Genomic DNA, 19,859 nt, shown 5'->3' on the forward strand with positions numbered 1-19,859 from the left:
AATCTCAAGAGGAAGAGAGAAGTGAAAATGTAAACAAGAACGCGAAGTGTGCTCAATCAGAAAATGCCGCTAAACGTTTCTCTTCCATTGCCGAATGAAAAAGTCAATAAACAACGTGGTATCTCGTTTCGGGTCTATGTCGTCGCGGGAATTCGATTGAGATGAGCAGTATTGAGCCTGGCCGAGGGTCTCATTCCCTCGCCACACATAAATTTCATGAACTCGCGGTTGAAAGGGAATATATCTTTGTCGAATCGTTGGTGTGGAAGTATGGGTGTTCAATGGGAAAAGCGCGTGCGAATGACGCTGCTGCCGCAGCTTCGGTGTCGCCATGTCTTCTTAGTATTCTTCAGAATCCATGGATGCAAATCGGGGCGGACGCTCCAGCTGGGACAGCAGAGCATCCAGATCGGTCCAATTGTCGTTGTTTTCAGCAAACTTGCGGTGCTTGCGCGACAAAATGTGCTCATCAAAGTCTCGGAACTTGTCCTGGCAGTTCTCGCAGTAACCAGGTTTAAGGTCCTTCTTGCTCTTAAGCTGCGACGTGGGTTTTCTTTCCCGAGTCTCGGCAGCTCTTTGGCTGTCATCCTCTCCAGTCGCCACGACCTTTGAGTTCTGTCGGCTCATGGTAGTCGATCTGCTAGATGCGACGTCCATAGAGATTTCTCCCACACGCCGCGAGCTCAAGTCATGAGAGGCCGGAGTAGCTTTCTGAAGCACCTTTCTTTGCAGACCGTGAACTTCCTTACTCGTGCCAGCCTTTGCTCCGTTGATTCCAGAAGTTGACGAAATCATCTGCGAGCGAATTGCGGATGTGATGTTGGAGGCTTGCAGGCCTGACGCGACGGGTTCGCCGGCAAACTGGCGTCCCATATCCGCACGGCTAATGAATGCATTTTGCGGACGCATCTCGCTTTGCTTTCCAAGAGCAGCCTTGGCAGGATTGAAGACTTCTGTCGCGGAAGCGCCGCGTAGTCTGTTATGGCCATCTTCCATCTCGCCCAGGGATCGTTTTCCCGTTACTGGCTTGGGCAAAGGGTTCTCCGGAGGCTGCAGAATAGTGACTTGCTCCTCTCGCTTGACAACACGAGCCTTTTCACGCTCGCGGGTCTTGCGGTGGTCTCGCTCAGGCAAATCAAGCTCCTCAACAAAAGGGCAGCGGCCGTTACCGACACTACGGAATTGAGGCCAATCGCCATCAGTCTTGTTGACAACCTTGGCATATTCACGGACCATGATGGGCTTTTGCTTTTCGTCCATGTCCCAAACGTAAATGTAAGGACCCTTGAACAAAGCGAGCTCCCTGTTCATAGCTGTGGGGTCACGGTCCGAAGGTCCATGGATGCGTTCGTTGTGAAGCAGCTGCAGCAGATTGGGCTCGTGGGCTCCCTTGTTGGCGCCATATTGGCTTCGGGCGCTGGCAACGCGTGATCCATATGAAGCTTGCTGTGGTTCTGATTCCAGCAGTACAGAGAGCATAGTCTGAAACTTGTCCAGCGACCAGATCTTCTTGCCCATGTCACGAGCCTTGTGCAAAACATCGTTATTGCGGACACCTCGGCTGCGTCTGATGAGATCATCTTGCTGTTGTGATTGCATAGGTGCTTGGCGGAATTCGAAGAGAAGCTTTCTGCGGGCATCACTGGGTCTATCCAGCAACAGAGAAGGGTTGATGGTCTGAGGTTGCTCCTCAGCATGGCCGCCTTGCCCGTGATCTATAGCGTCTGCTTCATCCGTGTTGGACTTTTCGACGGGGATCGATCGCGTGGTAACGACGTGCGTTACGTCAATCGAGAAGAAGGGCTCTTGGCGCTGCAGGTGATCGTCAGTAAGCGAGAGAATGAAATAAATGGATAGGAGAGGTAGCAAAACGTACAGCGCCGAGATATGCGACTCTCTTGATGAGCTTTGCTCGAACGTCATCCGGTATGCTTTCGAAGTAAAAGACCATCTTGGGAAACTTGGCACGGTGGTGTCTTTTCCACACTTCCTTTTCATTTTCAGCATCATGAGGCTTGGACGTGGGAACAGGTCTAGCTTGTCGATCACGGACGACGGGACGCGTGATGGCGGCAGCAGTGCCCCGGGACATGGTCTGGGAGCGTGGCAGCTTCGAGGGAGAGCGGATAACGCGTGCAGAGCCATTATCAAGAGCCTGCTTCTTGGCAGGGGGAGCTTGGCCATAAGGTTCTTCACGTTGAATCGTGGCGTGGGAGCGTTTCTGCTTTGCGTAGGCAGCTAGAGCGGAAGCTCCACGAAGCGGCGAGTTGGCGACATTAGGGTTGTTCGAGAGAGGAACTCGTCGCGAAGCCATGGCCGCAATGGAAGCTGGCGTTGGAGATAGAGATACGGTTGCCATAAACTGCCTCAGTCAACATGCTCCGGGTTGCTAAACCAGAAGCTTGTTGCGGTGGTTGACGGTTGGTGTGGGAGGGGTCAGAGGGCAGAGGGCGGGCTGTGGCTCTGCACGCGACGTGTAGGCGACACGACAGCAGACACGAGAACACAGGCTGGCGAGGTAAGGATGCTAACAAGACATTGGGCGGCGGGATATGAGCAGATGCAAAAAGATGAAGCAAGATGAAGAAACGGCAAGGCAAGCTCGAGCTGCGAGGAGTGATGTTGTTGCGTGGCGGCAGCTAGCAGGCGGTCGTCTGGTGAAAAAGAAAGCGTGTGTTGGAGACGAGAGAGGTGTTGATGGAGACTTCGCGCTAGGCATAACAGCGCTATACCTGGTTGGGCAAGGCTGCCAAAAACACGCACGGGCCAACCCGCCGCACCAGCAACGGGATGGGCGACGAACGCCTCGCTGGCGCTACAGTGCACAAGTCGCTCGCAATTCAGCGCTGTTTGCCGGCACAGAGGACGGGCACCACAGCGGCCACTACCTACAGCGGTTCACCGGTCTTCCGCAACGGCAGCCAGCCGGCCAACCAGCATCCGCATCCGCCATCAACACAGCACAGCTCCCCTGCCACAGCAGACCTCGGTGGCGGGTGAGCATAACTCGTCCCCGCTCCACAGTTCAAGACGCCCAAACACCCACGCCTAATGTGCATGCCGTCGCTGCACAACACCTGCACAGTCAGCCATCTGCACGCCAAAAATACCGCTGTAGAAATTTTATGCACTCCCGCATAGCTTGTGTCGAACACCGCAGCTTCCCCGGGTTGAGCCGCAAATCTGTTCTCGACATCACCACCAACGTCGCTGTCCTCGGTCGCGCAGCCTGCAATTCGGTGCAGGACTCCATTGTCTTTTTTTTCTGGTCTCGTCCATCTCCAGCGCTGTCTTTCTCTCGCGGCTCTCTCATCATTGGCCATGGCCTGAGCTTCTCCATCTCAATTCCTCGTCAAAATTATCCTAAGATGAAGCTCCATCAGCCGTCATTCCGGCGCCTCTTGTCGCGCCCTTCAGCCCTCTGCAGCGCTGCCGTCCCGAGAGTCAATAGATCCACCATTGCGTGTGGTAAAATTAGCTCTGGTCGCTTATTCTCGAATCACCCCCAAAGGCAGCATGCTTCTGTCTCTGCCGCCGAGCTTCAATTCGGTCAGCCAGTCTACGAGACTCACCCCCACATTCTGAACCCTGGCGAACGTTGGTGACCATCTTTATTTTTATTTTGCTCGCATGTCCTCGAGCATGCTATTCTCAAATCGTAATTGATCGCTGATTCGTGTGTTATTTATGTTTAGTGACGCCAGGAATCACTGCCCAAGAGTATGCCGACCGTCGCGCCGCCCTCGTCGATCTTCTCCCTCAAGGAGCCGTGGTAGTTCTTCACGCCGCATCCCTCCAATACAAGTCTGGCGCAGTCTTTTATCCATATAGACAGGAGTCCAATTTCTTCTGGCTGACAGGATGGGAAGAACCCGAGGCGGTAGCTGTCATAGAAAAGACAGGCTGCGGAACGGGCGACTACGTATTTAGGCTCTTCGTCCAGCCCAAGAACCCTAGAGACGAGCAGTGGTCCGGCCCCCGCAATGGTGTGCAAGCTGCCGAAGACATCTTCAATGCAGATGAGGCCTACTCAATAGACGGCATGGGCTCATTGCTGCCGGACATTCTCAACCGCGCAACCTCCATCTACGCCGACGCGCAGCCCGCAGAAAAGACCAGCAAGAGCTCTCTATTGGATATGTTCTCGGGCAAGACCTCATGGCCATCCCGAACACCATTGTATCCCATCATGAACAGACTGCGAGCTATCAAAAGCGAGGCAGAGGTAGCCAACATGCGTCGCGCAGGGCAGATATCTGGGCGCACCATCACCGATGCAATGCGACGGCCCTGGACTCGGGAAAGGGACTTGCACGCTTTCCTGGACTACCAGTTTACCGTCAACGGCTGCGAAGGCTCCGCATACATTCCCGTAGTCGCAGGTGGTGAACGCGCCAACTGCATTCATTACACAGTCAACAATAGCGTCTTCCGTGAGGGCGAGTTCATTCTCGTAGACGCCGGTGGCCAATATGGCACGTACATTACTGATATTTCTCGAACTTGGCCAGTCACGGGCAGGTTCACTGCCGCACAGCGTGATTTGTACGAAGCTGTCCTCACTGTGCAGCGCAAAAGTGTCGACCTTTGCCGACAAAACGCGCGCATGTCACTCGAGGACATCCACGGCTTGACAGTACGTGGGCTTGTAGAGTCTCTGCGCTCGATAGGCTTCGACGTGTCAAACGCCAACATAGATCAGCTGTTTCCTCACCACGTCGGACACTACATTGGTCTCGACGTGCACGACTGCCCTGGCTATTCGCGACGAGAGCTGCTCCGTCGCGGCCACTGCGTCACCATCGAGCCTGGTGTGTACGTGCCTGACGACGAGCGCTGGCCCGCTCACTTTCGTGGCATGGGCGTGCGTATCGAGGACAGCATCTGTGTTGATGAGACCGAGCCGCACATTCTCACGACGGAGGCTGTCAAGGAGATTGCTGATATTGAGGCTCTCCGTGCATAGGAAATAGTGTCTACAGTGCACATATTCTTGTACAGTACAGCCCCGTCTGTAACACTAGATAGATGAGTGGTCCAAATATATATGTAAATGACGCACTGACAAGGCACCGCTCGTTTCCCTTTTTGTCTGAAGTGACATTGTGCGTGCTGTCACACGCCTCAGGTCGCGTGGAACCTACCCGGTAACAGCAGGAAGCTTTCTTGGGCACAGTTAGCTCCGCCAGGTTGACAGCAGGCGCTGAGAAAGGTGTGCTATAATTAATCGGTCTATGCTTTGAACATTGCGAATGTAATCTCACGGGTGTCGGATTGTGGTCGTTCGATATAGGCTATGTTAACCGCGCGCTTCAACATGTAATCCCGGCGGTCACACAACCAGTCTTAGCTGCAAACTATCGCCTTTTACAACCAGGCCGGCCCTCGTGAAGCGGCATCCTGTCTCACCGTAACACAAACTCGCAGTGAAACATGCATATGGTTTAATTTGTATTTATTCATAGAAATGCCTTACTCAATACTATGCGTCTAATGGAGTAACAAAACCAGCAATAGCCAACCCAAGTGGAGCGAGCAAACGAGACATAGTAAGACTCCAAAATCAAATGAGATGGTCAATTCGCTGCGCGTCCAACGCACCCTGGCGTAAAAAACTCCGCGCTGTATTTTCCATACCCTGTAATATCATTGTAAACATGCTGATAAAAACCGCAAAAATTCGAATCCTGCAGAACGTGAAATGATGCACAAGAAAAGGCAGATAAGCACATGGGATCCTCGTGTTCCGATGTACGAGTGAAACTCGTTCGCCGCAACAAAAGACGCTCGGTATTCCGTGTTCCTTAACCTGGCCGCTGAAAAACAAAATCATTGTCGTGTACACTGTGCTCGTGAACCGGGCCGTGGCAGCGGCCCGTGGCGGAAGCCTCTAGCGCATCAGGTTTCGCGTTCCCCTGTGCACGTGGCCAATTGCCACGGTCACATCATCGACCTGGCCAATGACCCAGCAAACATGCCGTGAAGCCCATATTCGATTTGTTCTGTAAGAATAGAAATTCGTCGAAATGAAGCAACAAATTCGTCAGACGTGCCGCGCCGACCAACGCGTGTAGCGAGTGAGACACGACCCAGCGACAGATCGATCGAGTCCGTATTAGCCTCCTTTGAATTATGAGTCTGACTGCCCTTGACAGCGGAAATCCAGGACCAGGTTACCTTTGCTCCACTGATGTGCTATTCAATCCCAATGCCCCTGGTACAGCCCATGCCATGCCGCGATGCTGAAAAAGAAAAGGCCGCGATCAGTCCCCGGCTTTCTGCCATCATGCAGTTGAGGCACATGCTCGGTTGCGGCACCGGGGCCCGCCACCAAGTCAGCTAAAGCCGCGAGGATCAAACATGTTCATGCCATGATTGGGTGTGTACTGAGGCGTACGCACCCCGCTGTTCTGGAGCATCGCCTCGAGCGTGTGCAGGCGCTCCATGAGCTGCTGGTGCTCGTTGGCCATGGCACGATTGGCCTGCTCCAGCTGCTGGATGTATTCGGTGGCCTTGCTCAGGACGGTGCCCTTGCTGACCTTGGGCGCCGCGTGGCTGCTCGTGCCGTCGGACTCGACGTCCTGCTGCGCCTGCAGCGCAGGCACCGCCGCCCGAAGCTCGGCGATGCGGTCCTTGAGATTCGTTCGGTACTTGCGCTCCACATCGTTGTGGGTGGTGCGGTCGCCCGACTTGGCGCGCTCGGATTTCGTCGCGGTGGCGGCGTTCTGCTGCACCGGGCTCCTCCGGGGCAGGCCCGATGCGGATGACGCCAGGATCTTGGGCTTGATCTCCTTGCCTAGCCCTGTGCCGCCGAGCCGGGTGTTGCTGCGCATGTTGGCTCCGCCGGCGCTGCCGGCCGGGCCGTGGAAAGCGGACTGCGGCCAGCCGGCGGCAGTGCTGGGAGCGAGACGAGGTGTGGTCGGTGTCGAGTTGCCGTTGGGAGTTCCGTATGCGTTGGAGGGCACAACGCGGTGCGCTGGACCGCTCACCATGGGGTAGTCGCCGTACATTTGAGGGTTGTTGTTTGCGGCCGAGGACGTCTCGTATGGCGATGCAAGGCTGCCGTCGGGCTGCATCTGTGAATGCCGAAACTCGGACTCCCAAGAACCGTTGGCCATCCGCCGCGGGACGTATTGCTGTATTGAATCCATTGGCATCGACATATCCTGGCCCCAAGCCACGCCGTTTCCATACATCTGAGACTGGGCGCCACCATGTATCTGTCCTTCGCCTCCTCCAAGACCATCATTAGCGTCCTCATCTTCCGGGTTTGACTTGTCTATAGATTCTGTAGCAAGGGAGTTGCTACTCCAGTAAGGCGCTCCCACGACCGGGTATGTCTCGTTCGGCATTGTGGATGGCGTCACAACTGCCATGGTAGACCTGACGCAATCACGTTAGCTGATTTCTGTAGCGCATTGAAAGCCGAGATTTTGAGCACCAGAGCATGTTTGGGGTTTTCTATCGTGTGTACACCTAATAGTGAAGACATCAAGACCCTATTTACGTACCTTGACTGGCTACCCATTTCTAGATCTTGTGAATAATTCACATCGAAGCGCTCGTGGTGCCGGTTCATAAGCTGGTGTCCTGGTCGGTCTCCCATAGCGGTCGGGTTTCTGGAGATCGCGTTAGAATGGCGGCTAATGATCCGTGGTCGCTTAGATTCTCGCCCAAGAGGTGCATCAGATGAGAGAATCTGCGTCGACGAGGCTGAGGACGGCGCAATCGAGTACGGCGAGCCGGTTGTGATTATCGAGGCTGACAGAAGGGCGGGCGAAGGACTGGCACTTGTGTTACTGTCTGCAGCACCAAGTGCCACGCCATCTAACTCGAGGCGCAATGGTACAGCTCCAGTATTGTTCATACTGGGGGCAGCCGTAGGGGGAAGCTGGTCTGTCAACACTGACGAGGAGGCGCGATCCAAGTGAGTGCAGGTACTAGGGCCGCAAAAGGGAGTACTCGAAAGGAAAAGAGGTGCGGGACACAATTGCAGAGACATATAGACTCAACTGCACCGGAGCTTGCTGCGTTGGTTGTTTTCGAGGTAAGGTGCTCGTCAATCTTCTTGTTCAGATAGCCCTTTTTTCTGGATTATTTCCCCCCCTTCGTCGGCGACTTCCCTTCCCGAACTTTGACGTGTTGTTAGGGAAGAGTCTTGGGTATGCGAATCGTAAGAATGCCTGCCATAGAGTGCGTGTGGCAGTAGATAAATCGAAAATGCGAGGTCCGAGACGGCAATACAAGAAAGGGAACCCTTGAAGAGTAAAGGTAAGAACATAGACGGTACGAGCTATTGGGTGTGGGATGTGTATTCGAGGCGCGGGTCGCTGTCAAGCAACACACGTAGTTGCGAGCGAAGGGAGAGAAATAAGACTAGCAGTGGGTGGCAAGATCGAGTCGGGAAAACGGAGCTTTTGTGTACGGGTTTTGAGTTCATATAGCACGTATAGAGTATGTTTTGAGAAGAGGGGGCCGAGAAGACCGAAATAAGAATAGAGCCAAGACGTCTTGGTAGTGTTTAAGTATTCTGTTCTCTGGGGGAACTGAGTGGCGCGTTTTTAGGGGCCGGTTTGAAGCATATGAAGCAGGTGAGGGGCTTTAAAAGAGTAGTCAATCCGCAAAACAGCAAAGAGGGCCTGGCAAGCTTATTGCTTTACGGCTGCTCCGCCTACGAGCAGGTATACACCGGACAGACTGGGGACACTGTACGCGCACACCCATGTACAGTGGACTCCCGGAGGAGGCCTGCCGAGCTTCAAGCTACCGAGAAGCGGATAATCTCTAAACACCACCGCACAATCCCTGATGGGGCATGAGCATGGGGGAGGATAAGGTGAGGTGGAGGAGCAACAGCAGCAGCGGAGAGACTGGGCTAGAGAGCGAAAGGAGGGAGAATACAAAGGTACACCATGGGCGTGTGTAACAAAGCTCCGGGAATTAGGTTAAAAAAAATAAAGAATAAAAAAATTCAGTTCGGCAGGCTTCAAGACGGACACTAAGAAATTAGAGTGCACACCTCGGCTGAGCCAAAGAGGAGCAGGGAGTGGAGGGGATGTGTCGATTTCTGCGCAGCCCAGTAGAGTTTGCCAAGGGGCAACGCGTGTCGGTTATCTCCGATTTAAGCAGCATGGTGCTCGTTATTGGTCAAGGGAACCTTGAAAGTCAAGAAAAAGAATGTCATCGATACAGAGCTGTTACATCTGGTCTTTGTCACTGTACGCCGGCTCCAGCACTTATACATTTCCATATGACGCATGCGATCGGCGCGGTTCAGCATGTGTTGGGTGCGAATAACTTGGATAGACTGGCAGTATAGACCGGAGGTTAGATTAGGAAGAAACAGAGACAGCACTAGCAACAAAAGCTGATGAAACGTCTTTTTTTTGGGTTCTTGCGACTGCCGGAAGAATGGAGATTCCTCTTGGGTGAAATCTAGCGGCAATTGGCCATCATGCCATTTCCCTCCCCTGGCCGACCTGAGTCGTGGTCCGTGGTCGTCGCTCTAAACTGGGGAATTTGAAGGCAAGTCGGACCAAAGAAGCTGAAAGAATCTAACTGGAACAGGGAAAAAAGTGATATCGTGATAACAGCCTTATGCGTGGTAGCATCATTAGATGAGACAAGTGACAGATGGTAGAAGCCGGGGCATGCATGGACAGGCAACCCTAGCCTGTTCAAATCTTGAATTTTGGCGACAATTACATCGTGTGTCTGTTTGGGATAGTCAAAACTTATTACCATGTGGTGAAAGCCGTCGGGACAAGCCCCATATTCAGCGACACCAGGAACGACCGTGACCGTTGCTAGCGTAGTGCTGGGCGTCGCAAGCAGAGGCGCAGGACATCATGGCCTCTGTTGCGCCAAGCGATTTTAGGAACGAGAAAGAATCATCGGGCGGGTTGCATTGATGTCAAGGCATATGCTGTTGTCACATATTCTACCAGTACAGGCCTATTTCATGCATGTGCCCAAGACAAGACACACACCGTCTGCCCGAGACAAAATAGCATGGTAGGCATGCGGCATAGACCCTGCCAGCTCGTCCTTTTTTTTTTTTTTTGCTTTGTTTCATTCCTTTTGTCTTGCGATGCGAGCGGTAACACGCACGTAATCCGTCTTTCGTTCATTGTAGCCGACATCCATCTTACCTTCCGTCACCCCCCCGCCCACCCCAGATCCCTGCACAGCTCAGGACGCAGTGATCGACGTAGCTTGCATGCCCGAGTTTTGGTGGTGGGGGAGAGTTGCGACAGCATGGCGACACACGGACATCCCTCGTCGAGTTCTCGCGTGGAGGCCCTGGGTTGGTTGTTTGCTCGACGCTGTGTGTTGTGCCGTCCCACTTCCAAGTTTCTCCAACTAACTAGCCCTGCCCTTGTCAAGCTGGAAAAAAAGTGCCAATCCGGCCCTGTCGGATCAACCACCCCGTTGGCTCAACGCGTGGGGTGTGTGTGTAAGTTGAGGATCGAAAATGCATTTGGCTGCGGTCCTCTAGATCCATCAGACCGGAGCGAAATGAACAGAAAGGAGGCCAATGGTGAGGGGAACCGAGAAATTAGTTTATCTATCTTCCGACTCTTTTTGCTGCGGCAATACGGCAATAGGGAAGAGCAGAATAAATTGCAACACAACTTTGTCCATTGAAGGGAAGGGGGGTACGAAACCTTGGCCCTGCGTATTGCAGCGCGAGTCATCGTACGAGGACCAGTCCCATTTGAGCAGGTTGGTTGCCCGTATGCCGTATATGATTGGCCGAACCAGCCTCCGCACACACACCCCGGGAGCTCCGATGAGAAACCCTGTTCACTAACTCGCTCCGGCTACTGTGGCAGCCCGCTGTAGAAGCCACCTGTCGTCGCTGTAACGGCGCTGGGCTCGGCCGTTGAAGCCACTGAAACTAGCGAGCGCTGTATCCCGGCAACGTGGCTGGCCAGCATGTTCAGTAATAACGAGTTAGTTCCGTGCAGACAAGTAGCAGCCAGAGCGCTGAAGGACTTTGACCAATTGCACTATCTTATCATGGTGCTCGGTTGTCTTTAGCGACTAGTTTTGGACTTCGTACCATTTGCTAGCGCATTCATTTCCCGACGGATTCCATCTTGTCCTTTGGAGCGAACGGCAAATCAGATTCTCATGCTCAGCGTAGTACTATATTTCACCGAATGGGCCGAGGGAACGGCTAAACATCAGAAGCAGAGGCAATATATTACATTTGTTGATATTTTTCAATCTTCGAGCACAGTTATCTGCCCCCTCGCCGTTGTCCGGCTCTTGACTTGGCCGGAAACACGTTAATCTCAACGGCGCTTGCGGAAACCTTCATTTTTCTTGGTAATAGCCTATTTGCGCAAACGATACGTGCCGTGTGGAAAGCCGGCGAGCCGGTGGAGCTCCGTGGTAGCTGGACAGAGATCCGCCTGCTGGCGCCTTCAAGACCTCGTTGCTCCCCGATCATAGAACCAGCTCCTCCCCGTGGCTGCCGCCGCTCATTTCATCCAATGGCGTTACCCATGCTCTGCCACGTAAGAGAAAATCTTTGTGAGCTTGCGTCGACTTGCTCCATCTCGGTCGCCCCGGCCCCCTTAGCTACCCGCCGCATCGCCAGGCACGGTGAATAATTCTTTGACAAGGGTCTTGGGACGATTGGCGTCATCGTACGGAGTAGTGCTGGTACAGACATGCGCGTGTGCAATACGCGAACGCTCACCGCACATCTGTGCAACAGAAACAGGAAAACAAAAAGCAAAACCAAATATACGGCAAAAGAAAATATGAGCGTTTCTAGAACACTGCCGTCTACGTTCCACAACCTTTCACGTCCGTTCGGCACTATCTGCATCCCGTTCTGCTCTCTTGTCGTCCTATCAAGGTTCTGAAGAGATATGCCGATGAGAAAGGTAATCAATCACGCCCTCGCACCACCTACGAAAATACGACCAGTCCTCGGTCGACTCCGCGCAAGTTCACGTGCATTGATAGATTTCCCGACCGTTGAGATGACGGCGTTTCAGTTCGGTCCATCACTTTCTTGATTTGGTCTCATGTTTAAATGTTCCACAAGAACCCTGGGAATGCAGGTTCAGCCTTGTTTTTTCCGCGGTCTTCTCTCTTTGGCGTCGTGGGCCCTTGTCAGAAGCCTCGAGCAACCCTTGCATGCATCACTTTTCAGTCAGCAATAGCCTATAGGAAGACTAACAGAAGTTCCTGAGTGGTGCGCTGCGCAGATTCGGTTACTCATGGAGAATCTCGTCGTACCTTTTGGATACCCTTCTTGACCACGCCCTTGATATGAACGGCTCCGTCGATGCCGTACCATATCTAGTTGACATGTCACCTGCAGCGCTTCTACTTCTCTGGGGAACATGCGATGCGAATTTCCATTTGAACTTTGAAGCATTGTTTTCTGCCCCTTCCCTTGACAGCAGATGCCTTTGCCGAAGTTGGGTCTCTGACTGCGTATTATTTATTTGTGGTTGCTTCGGGCTGTGCAAAACTCGGTGCTCGCATGCGGTGCTCGACTAGAAAGCCTCTGGTAACCAGCCTCGGCGATATGCAGCACACCCACTAATAAGCGCCACAGTCCAGTGCCGCTCCCACGATTCAGCACCTGCAGCAGCGCCCATGAAACAAAGGAAACAACAGTTTAAGTGAGCTAAACTAGCAGAGTGTATCCAGGTTGGCCCCAGAGACGCAAGCTAGAACTCAATGCTACGGCTGGCTGTGCCCACACCCCTCTTTGAGCCCTTCCGCCGAGCCACCTCTACCAGCTTCTGTCCCGATGGTGAATTGCCCCCAATACTACGTTGCCAAATCCGGAATAGTTATTGCCGGAAACCAGTAAGATAATGCACAGTGGCGATGATTAAACATGACAGTGAACGGATCTGCTGGAGTTTGACTTGGATGAGGCCAGAAACAGGAGGAATAGATGAACGCGAGCTAAATTTGGTGGTACCAAGGGAGAGATTGGCCAGCGTCTCACCGCATAACTCGGTCGAATACATCTACACCTGGACTTTTGCAATACAAGCGATTCATTTCTTCCAGCTCTTGCTAAGTGAACCAGTTCTTGCTGTACTTGTTGGCCATACGCCACAGCCTCGGCTTGTACTAGCCTAGAACTTCATGTTACAGAGAAGCCGAATACCGAAAACCTGACGTTCCCAGGGGCAAAAAAACGTATCCTTGTAGCATGGGTGAAAGAATTCGCAGCACTGATACGCTCCGACTTCACATCGCCATGAAGTAGAAAGTAGGTAGCCGAGAGGCAGCGCTACCACCCTAACAGGTTCAGTACCCTGGCCCAGTGTCCGCACCACCAATGAAATACACGGAATATAGCGAATGGCGGTGGTATTTAATGAGTATCAAGAGAAGGTATCACCAAATGTATGTTTTAGCTCAACGCGACCGGGACAGAGCTATCGGCGGAAGACCTACTCCTTTCTCGCTAGATGGACATACACTGATTAGTGAAAGGATTATTCTTTAAAGATCTGTTCACTTTTGATGAGAGATATTGGTCATGGCCCAGGAGGGAGCCCAACTTATTAATAAATGGCGGTGGCACCGCAGCATGTGGGATGCTGGAGTTCGGAGGCATGCCCACGAAATAAAGTTTACTGGTGCGGCATGTGCATGCGGGCCTAGGCATTCCCGTGCTCGGAAGCCCCAGTAATCTTGGACAGCCTAGGTGGACGCCGATGGTGTGGATTGTGTTGACGTTGTATTGAGTTGATGACATTGAGAGTGAACAGTGCTACGAAGGTGAACCGCGATAGCGCAAAATGGTCAACGCCAAGAAGGGCGCAGGCACTGACGATGCACTCTGGTTGGAGCTCGCTCATCAAATAGCGCTTTAGTTATTAATTAACGATGGAGTACACTAGACTCATGCTCCTTGGTACTGAGGGCCAATGCAAGTACGTGGTCTTGAAAGCGCCGAACCAGTCCCGATGCCGCTTCTGAAGTGACGTCTTGTGTTTATTAAGATGAATCCTGGGGGCTTATCTGAGCCTATCACTGTCCCTAGAAGCTTTCAAAAAAGGAAGAGACGCAATTGGCAAAGCCGAATACAGAGGTGCAGACTCGATGCCGACGTGGCCTGCTGTCTCGACTCAGACACCATTGGTAGTCGACGATAGAGATTTCTGGGCATGAACTTTGTTTTATTCGAAACCAAAAATAGTAACTGTCCGGTCAGTGTAAGCTACTCTAAATTAAATGAGTAATGGATTACAGTAGTATTCCGTGTGAAATGGAGTCGTCGAGACAGTGGGACATCTCGGGAAGACGTTTGCGGTCAGGCTCATCGGGGTGGGATTCTATTACGAGTTGGTCCTATGACGCCGAGATCGCGATAAGCATCTGTCCCCATCACATACCAATGTTGAGCAACTTATTGCGCAAGACCTTTTTGATCGCCATGGCCGCGGTAACTGAACATGCCAACGTGCGAACTCGATAGAGAAATACATGGCGCGGCGGGTGACTAGTGCTGGCCCGCCGGGGAGACACTCTGCATCCGCAATAGCTAGGCGAGATCTATGGACATAATTTGGTGGGTTCAACGGGGAATCAGAAGCAACAAGGAATGCTAAAAGGGAGGAATCTATGCCGGCGGCAGCTCGGAGCCTTATGGGCTAACAATGTGGTCGCCATGTCAACTCTTCAGTGTCGGCGGCATCAAACGAGGCCGTGAATTTTCTGAAAAACCTGGTGCGAGATTTAAAAAATGTAGAATAGACGAGTCATCAATTGTATGTTCACCGCACTTGGCTCACTAGTCGTCGTGAGAGCACTAGCTTTTATATTGACAGCGAAGATCTGACCAACTCGAGGCCACTGCAGCACCGTCTGGCTCGGACAACAATCTAGTGTGCACTACCTGTTCTTGATGCTTTCGCACCCGTTTCTTCATTTCAAGAGCGTGAAGGCATAGGCTGGCTACCTAGTCTAGGATTGTCGGCAGCAGCGATTGCGAATCCGCTCACGCCACTGGACACATGTGAACAGTATATCGGCATATTGGATGCAACGCCAGAGAGTGATCTAGCCACCAAACCGTCATGTAAAAGGCAGGCAATCATTCCGGCTCCGATAGTTGTCGGAGTTTAATACCACGACGAAGAACAAGCCCGACATACAATCGGAAAGAGCGTCTCCTTGCTAGCTAGATCTCGCAAGTCTCCTTAGTAAGCCTCGACATTACGTCCCCGGTACGTACCTTCCGACGGAGGCTCCCCGTTCGAGGCCATCAAGTACAAATCAGCCCATACCATCTCCTCCCGCCTCCCCACCTCGAGATGTTATTTTGCGCCTCCACCTCTCCCATGGTCCCAAGGCACACCGCTCTACCACGATTGCCCTGAGCCGCGCTCTTCCATCACTTTTATATGATACATCGCATGTGAGGCGGATACAATCTTATTAAAAGTCCGATAGAGTTCGGCCTTGCCAGAACCTCGTCGTTCAGAAACAACCTTCACAATCGCGCCCTACGCACTGCGGTCAACCGTCAGCTTGCGCTCCAGCCCCTGCGATTAAATCGTACCAAATCCGCTTTGTTGCTCCCCACCCTTGGCTGGGCAAAAGCTACAATTTGTTCGCGCCATCTTATTACTGGCCGCTGTCTCTCGTCATACGCTGCAGCGGCTGCGGAGCACTTTGGGCCATGCAAAACCTTGATTCAGCACTGACGGGCGCCGCTACGGTGATCCTCGGCGCCGTTACACTATGCCTGGCGTTACGCTATGCGTCTGGCAGGAAGCTTCATCCCAGTGAACCTACTGTTGTTCCACCGTGGATTCCGTTTATTGGGCATCTGCTTGGTATGGCCTTGCATGGGGGGAGGTATATAAAACGTCTTGGGTATGTAATGACTTGCCCTCCTCAAGTCCCCGCGGCCCCTTCCTTATGCATGAAAAGAAGCGGGTAAAAGGAAGAATGAAGAGAGCAATGCAGGGAGAAATGTCACTTAAAAGTGGCGCCCGGGAAAAAGAAATGCTGGCCAGAGAACCAACTTGCTCTATGCGGCGTCAAGCTAATAACGTTTGCAATACGTGTAGGCTGTCTCGTCCTAAGGAGCCGATTTTTACTCTCCCAGTACCGGGTTCACGTATCTACGTAGTTACGGACCCATCCCTTGCGGCAGCCATACAACGCAACTCCAAGGTACTGTCATTCACACCTTTGATCCCCGACATCACAAAGCGTGTTCTTGGCCTCGACGATGGCACCGTCGAGGTAGTTCGGCAGAATCTTGACCCAGAGCCTGGCGACCCTCGCGGGTTCCTCGCCGACATGCATGATGTAGTTTATGCCTCCCTTGGTCCGGGCCATTACCTCAACTCCCTCAGCTGCGAAGCCTCCCAGGAGCTGTGTCTGCAGCTCTGCGAGCTGAAAGACAACCTTCAAAGCGGCCCGCTCCCCGGTGGCAAAACAGACCTTCTCTCCTTGGTTCGCCACATTGTGAGCACGGGCACGGCTCGCTATCTGTTCGGGGAAGTCAACCCCATCTCAGGGGATCCTGAGCTCGAGCAAGCTTTCTGGGATTTCGACGAGGGTGTAGGCGAGCTTCTGATTGGCATTTTCCCATCCATCACAGCGTCACAAGCGTACCGTGGCAGGGAAAAGATCGTCGCTGCTTTTATTAACTACCTGGAAAGTAATCACGATGTTGGGGCTGCTCAAATTGTCCGCGACCGTATTAGGGTGGAACGAGAATGGGAAATGAGTCCAGAAACCATTGCTCGGTCGGCACTGTCGTTTCTCTTTGCCGGCATAGTCAACACTACGACTACTACGTTCTGGGTAGTTTTGCGATTGTTCGCCGACCCCCAGCTTCTTGCAAGCGTACGTGAAGAACTTAGAGCTGCTCTTGCAGCAAGCGAGGAGAAGATTGGCCACGACACGCTCAGCATTACTATCGTCCGCGATAGGTGCCCTACTTTGTCGGCTGTATTCAGAGAAAGTCTTCGAATCGGCTCGGAGAACTTTTCAGTCAGACTCATCAAAGAGGACACCATGCTAGCGGAGAAGTATTTTCTCAAAAAAGGTGCCATTGTGCAGATTTCTGGTGGAGTCATTCATTCCGACAAGTCAATCTGGGGCGACGACGTGGACGAGTTCAACCCTAGCAGATTCCTGGGCGCAAAGACAAGGTCTGGAGGGTTCCATCCTGCTGCCTTTCGTGGGTTCGGTGGCGGTAAGACTCTCTGCCCAGGCCGACACTTTGCTATTAACGAGATTCTGCTCTTGGCCGCCATGATCGTCCTCGCCTTTGACATGGGATCTCCAGATGGTGGCCCGGTCAGTGTGCCGTTCAAGAATGATCGCGTCATGCCTGTTCATATTCTTGAACCTAGCTTGGGAGACCGACCGCAGGTTGTAATCAAGCCGAGAGATGATGCTGGACTGTTAAGCCGTCTCATTGTAACAGTGTAACGAGACGTGCACGACCTTGCCAAGCAACTTGTCGCGGGACTACAGGCACACTAATGACGGAACCAGGCCTAGCCAGCTAGTACTATATGCTTTCGCGTACAAAAACTGCGTAAATAGTATTGAAAATCACCTAAAACGATTTTGCGAGCAAGCGTTTCTCGGTGTTAGGATGTTCTTAGACGCGCGTTTGCTGGCCCGTGGTACGAGCGTGGCAGCTGCCAAGAGCGCAGGTTAGTGTTTCCTGCCAGCTGGCAAACCTCGGCCGTTTGGCTTCTGAAGGGTTCCATTCAATTCACCAAACACATCGTCATTTTATGTTTCGCATTTCGCGTATCGCATTTCTCACCTCTTCTATGTCTTGGTGAGCACATCGCAACTTCGGCCGTGCCTACTGCTTTCCACCTCAACGTGTTCACTGCAGCGGGGAAGATGGCAAAGCTCGTACAGACTTTTTTCTTCTTTCTCCAGGTTTTAACAAATGTTGCCGGCTTCTCTTGGAATGCGCATAAGGCGCTGCACCGTATGCTTGCGCCGACTAACAGAACGAAAATTCAAAACTGACGGCTTGCCAGCGCATCGGCCGCCGTGCGATGGCCGTGCAGACGAAGCAAATGCGATCCCGTTGCCCAGCAATCGACTACATTCGGATAATCTCTATACTACTGCACTAAAAGAACTTGGGAGTCTCGAAACGCAACCTCTCTGTCATCGAATCGCAGCTCGACTTCTCGTCAACAACTGCCACTTGCTCCACGGCCAAGACGAGACGGCCGAGCTTGCCGACACTGGACGACTGACCCGGGACTTTATCGACTCATATGCTGCTAGCTTGGCTATTTGCGATTTGGAGAGGGGCAGTTTTGCCATTCCACGAGAATGCTCAAAGTTTCGCGAGCCAGCTCTTTCCAAGGTCGAGGTTGCCAAGACTCCGCATCTGCACGTTTCCACGGTCGAAATCGACAAATGCCTGGAGGGTTTGGCCCAATCCGACTCGTCTTGGACTACTTGGATTAGCTATAGGCACAAGGCTGTGCGCTTCTGCGAGATTGCAAAGTCTGACAATGAGAAGGGTGCGGTTAAAACCCTCTTTGTTTTTGGTGGCAGCGCTGACCTGAAGACTAGACTCGACGATACATTTGTACAAAAAGGTTACTGAGATAATAAAGAGATTCTCAGAAAAGGTAGAAGTGCAAGTCGAGGAACAGCTGCGCCGAGTCGATCATCTTATGCGAAAAACGACTGAGGCAACCGATTCTCTGCTTCCGCGGACAGAGTCGCTCAAGTCACAGCTCAAGGGTCTGGATCGCTTGATCAATGAGAAGCTAATGGCAGTTTCAAAAGTATGTTTATCCAACAACAACTTGACAAGTCTAACGGGGAATAGCAATCAGCTTTGGAAGTGCAATCTGGGCTCCAAGATGCGACGCAGCTACACGACGTTGTCAATATCTTGCTTGAATCTATCCGCAAAAACCAAGTGCAGATAGTTATGGAGCATAATAATGCTTTGCAAACTGTTCGAAGAGACACATTCGACGGAGTCGAGACTATGATGGCGACGATTGCCACTGCTGCCTCCTCCTCAGTCCGGCTTCAGAGCCAACTTGTAAGAATAACTAGCCCTCGAAAAAAATGTCGTTTACTAATTTTGGCCTAGGAAGAGACCGAGCTACGGGCAGACAGAGTCATGGAGAAGCAAAACAAGCTTGAAAAGGTACGTATGTACCTTCTTCGGTAGACATACAGCTGCTAATTGATCCAGAGCCTTGATCGCCTCCAGAAGTTCTCGCACGACATGTTCCTGTCTCATGGCAGCCACCAAGACAAGCTTGATTCCGCACAGCGCTCTGTAATGGGCATTTTGGGCGCCTTGCAAGGCGTTGAGTCTTCTACAAATCGAATTCATAGCAATTTTTTAAGCGGAACAGGTTGGAGCTGGTGGCCGCACATTCTTTGCCCTGCAGCATCACTCTTTCTCGGCTCATACAGGCTGGCACCATCCATTGCGCGGAACCTCTTGCTCCTGGGGCTAGGTATGATACTACTCACAGGCCAATTGAGCGCTATGATGCTAACGCACAACAGGCGAAGTTGCTGGCTTGACTATCTCAGCCGCCCAAGTCATCAGGGTGGACACATCGATGCCATCCATTCACAATGCGCTTCCGAATATCCTCAAGACCACGTTCAACGACACGGCGCAAATGTTTCACGAAGCTCATGACTTATAGACTGCTCACCCATCCACATTTCTAAAATAAAGGTTCACGGCATGGAGTTTTGGAAGATGAAATTTTATGACACGGGGAGGTTTGCTTTCTATATTGGGATTTGGCGTCTTTCCAGCTTGCAGTGGGACGGATGGTGGCAAGGCAGGCTTACGTTTCGATTTATTTCTAGTAAAGGTGGTC

General features: G+C 52.4%; 5 protein-coding genes across 5 annotated transcripts; 2 read left to right on the forward strand and 3 right to left on the reverse strand.

Annotated features, from left to right (window-relative positions):
* Window positions 1–339: 339 nt before the first annotated feature.
* Window positions 340–2,314, reverse strand: LMH87_009203 (uncharacterized protein; the record flags this gene model as incomplete). Its single annotated transcript, XM_056202496.1, has 2 exons — window positions 340–1,812; window positions 1,877–2,314. 2 exons carry the CDS (start codon window positions 2,312–2,314, stop codon window positions 340–342), a joined length of 1,911 nt encoding a protein of 636 aa, XP_056057054.1.
* A 476-nt stretch (window positions 2,315–2,790) lies between these two features.
* On the forward strand, window positions 2,791–4,966 carry LMH87_009204 (uncharacterized protein; the record flags this gene model as incomplete). The annotated part of the gene is made up of 3 exons (XM_056202497.1): window positions 2,791–2,996; window positions 3,161–3,597; window positions 3,696–4,966. The coding sequence occupies 3 exons, from the start codon at window positions 2,791–2,793 to the stop codon at window positions 4,964–4,966; spliced, it is 1,914 nt and encodes a 637-aa protein (XP_056057055.1).
* Window positions 4,967–5,890: 924 nt separating this feature from the next.
* Window positions 5,891–6,233, reverse strand: LMH87_009205 (uncharacterized protein; the record flags this gene model as incomplete). Its single annotated transcript, XM_056202498.1, has 3 exons — window positions 5,891–6,002; window positions 6,067–6,123; window positions 6,178–6,233. 3 exons carry the CDS (start codon window positions 6,231–6,233, stop codon window positions 5,891–5,893), a joined length of 225 nt encoding a protein of 74 aa, XP_056057056.1.
* Window positions 6,234–6,335: 102 nt separating this feature from the next.
* On the reverse strand, window positions 6,336–7,606 carry LMH87_009206 (uncharacterized protein; the record flags this gene model as incomplete). The annotated part of the gene is made up of 2 exons (XM_056202499.1): window positions 6,336–7,383; window positions 7,512–7,606. The coding sequence occupies 2 exons, from the start codon at window positions 7,604–7,606 to the stop codon at window positions 6,336–6,338; spliced, it is 1,143 nt and encodes a 380-aa protein (XP_056057057.1).
* An 8,070-nt stretch (window positions 7,607–15,676) lies between these two features.
* LMH87_009207 (uncharacterized protein) lies at window positions 15,677–19,679 on the forward strand (the record flags this gene model as incomplete). The annotated part of the gene is made up of 9 exons (XM_056202500.1): window positions 15,677–15,873; window positions 16,071–17,313; window positions 17,917–17,968; window positions 18,021–18,518; window positions 18,571–18,788; window positions 18,833–19,054; window positions 19,106–19,162; window positions 19,211–19,481; window positions 19,534–19,679. 9 exons carry the CDS (start codon window positions 15,677–15,679, stop codon window positions 19,677–19,679), a joined length of 2,904 nt encoding a protein of 967 aa, XP_056057058.1.
* Between the last annotated feature and the right edge of the window lie 180 nt (window positions 19,680–19,859).

The sequence above is a fragment of the Akanthomyces muscarius genome, assembly GCF_028009165.1.
Source record: "Akanthomyces muscarius strain Ve6 chromosome Unknown contig_18, whole genome shotgun sequence".
Taxonomy (NCBI): domain Eukaryota; kingdom Fungi; phylum Ascomycota; class Sordariomycetes; order Hypocreales; family Cordycipitaceae; genus Akanthomyces; species Akanthomyces muscarius.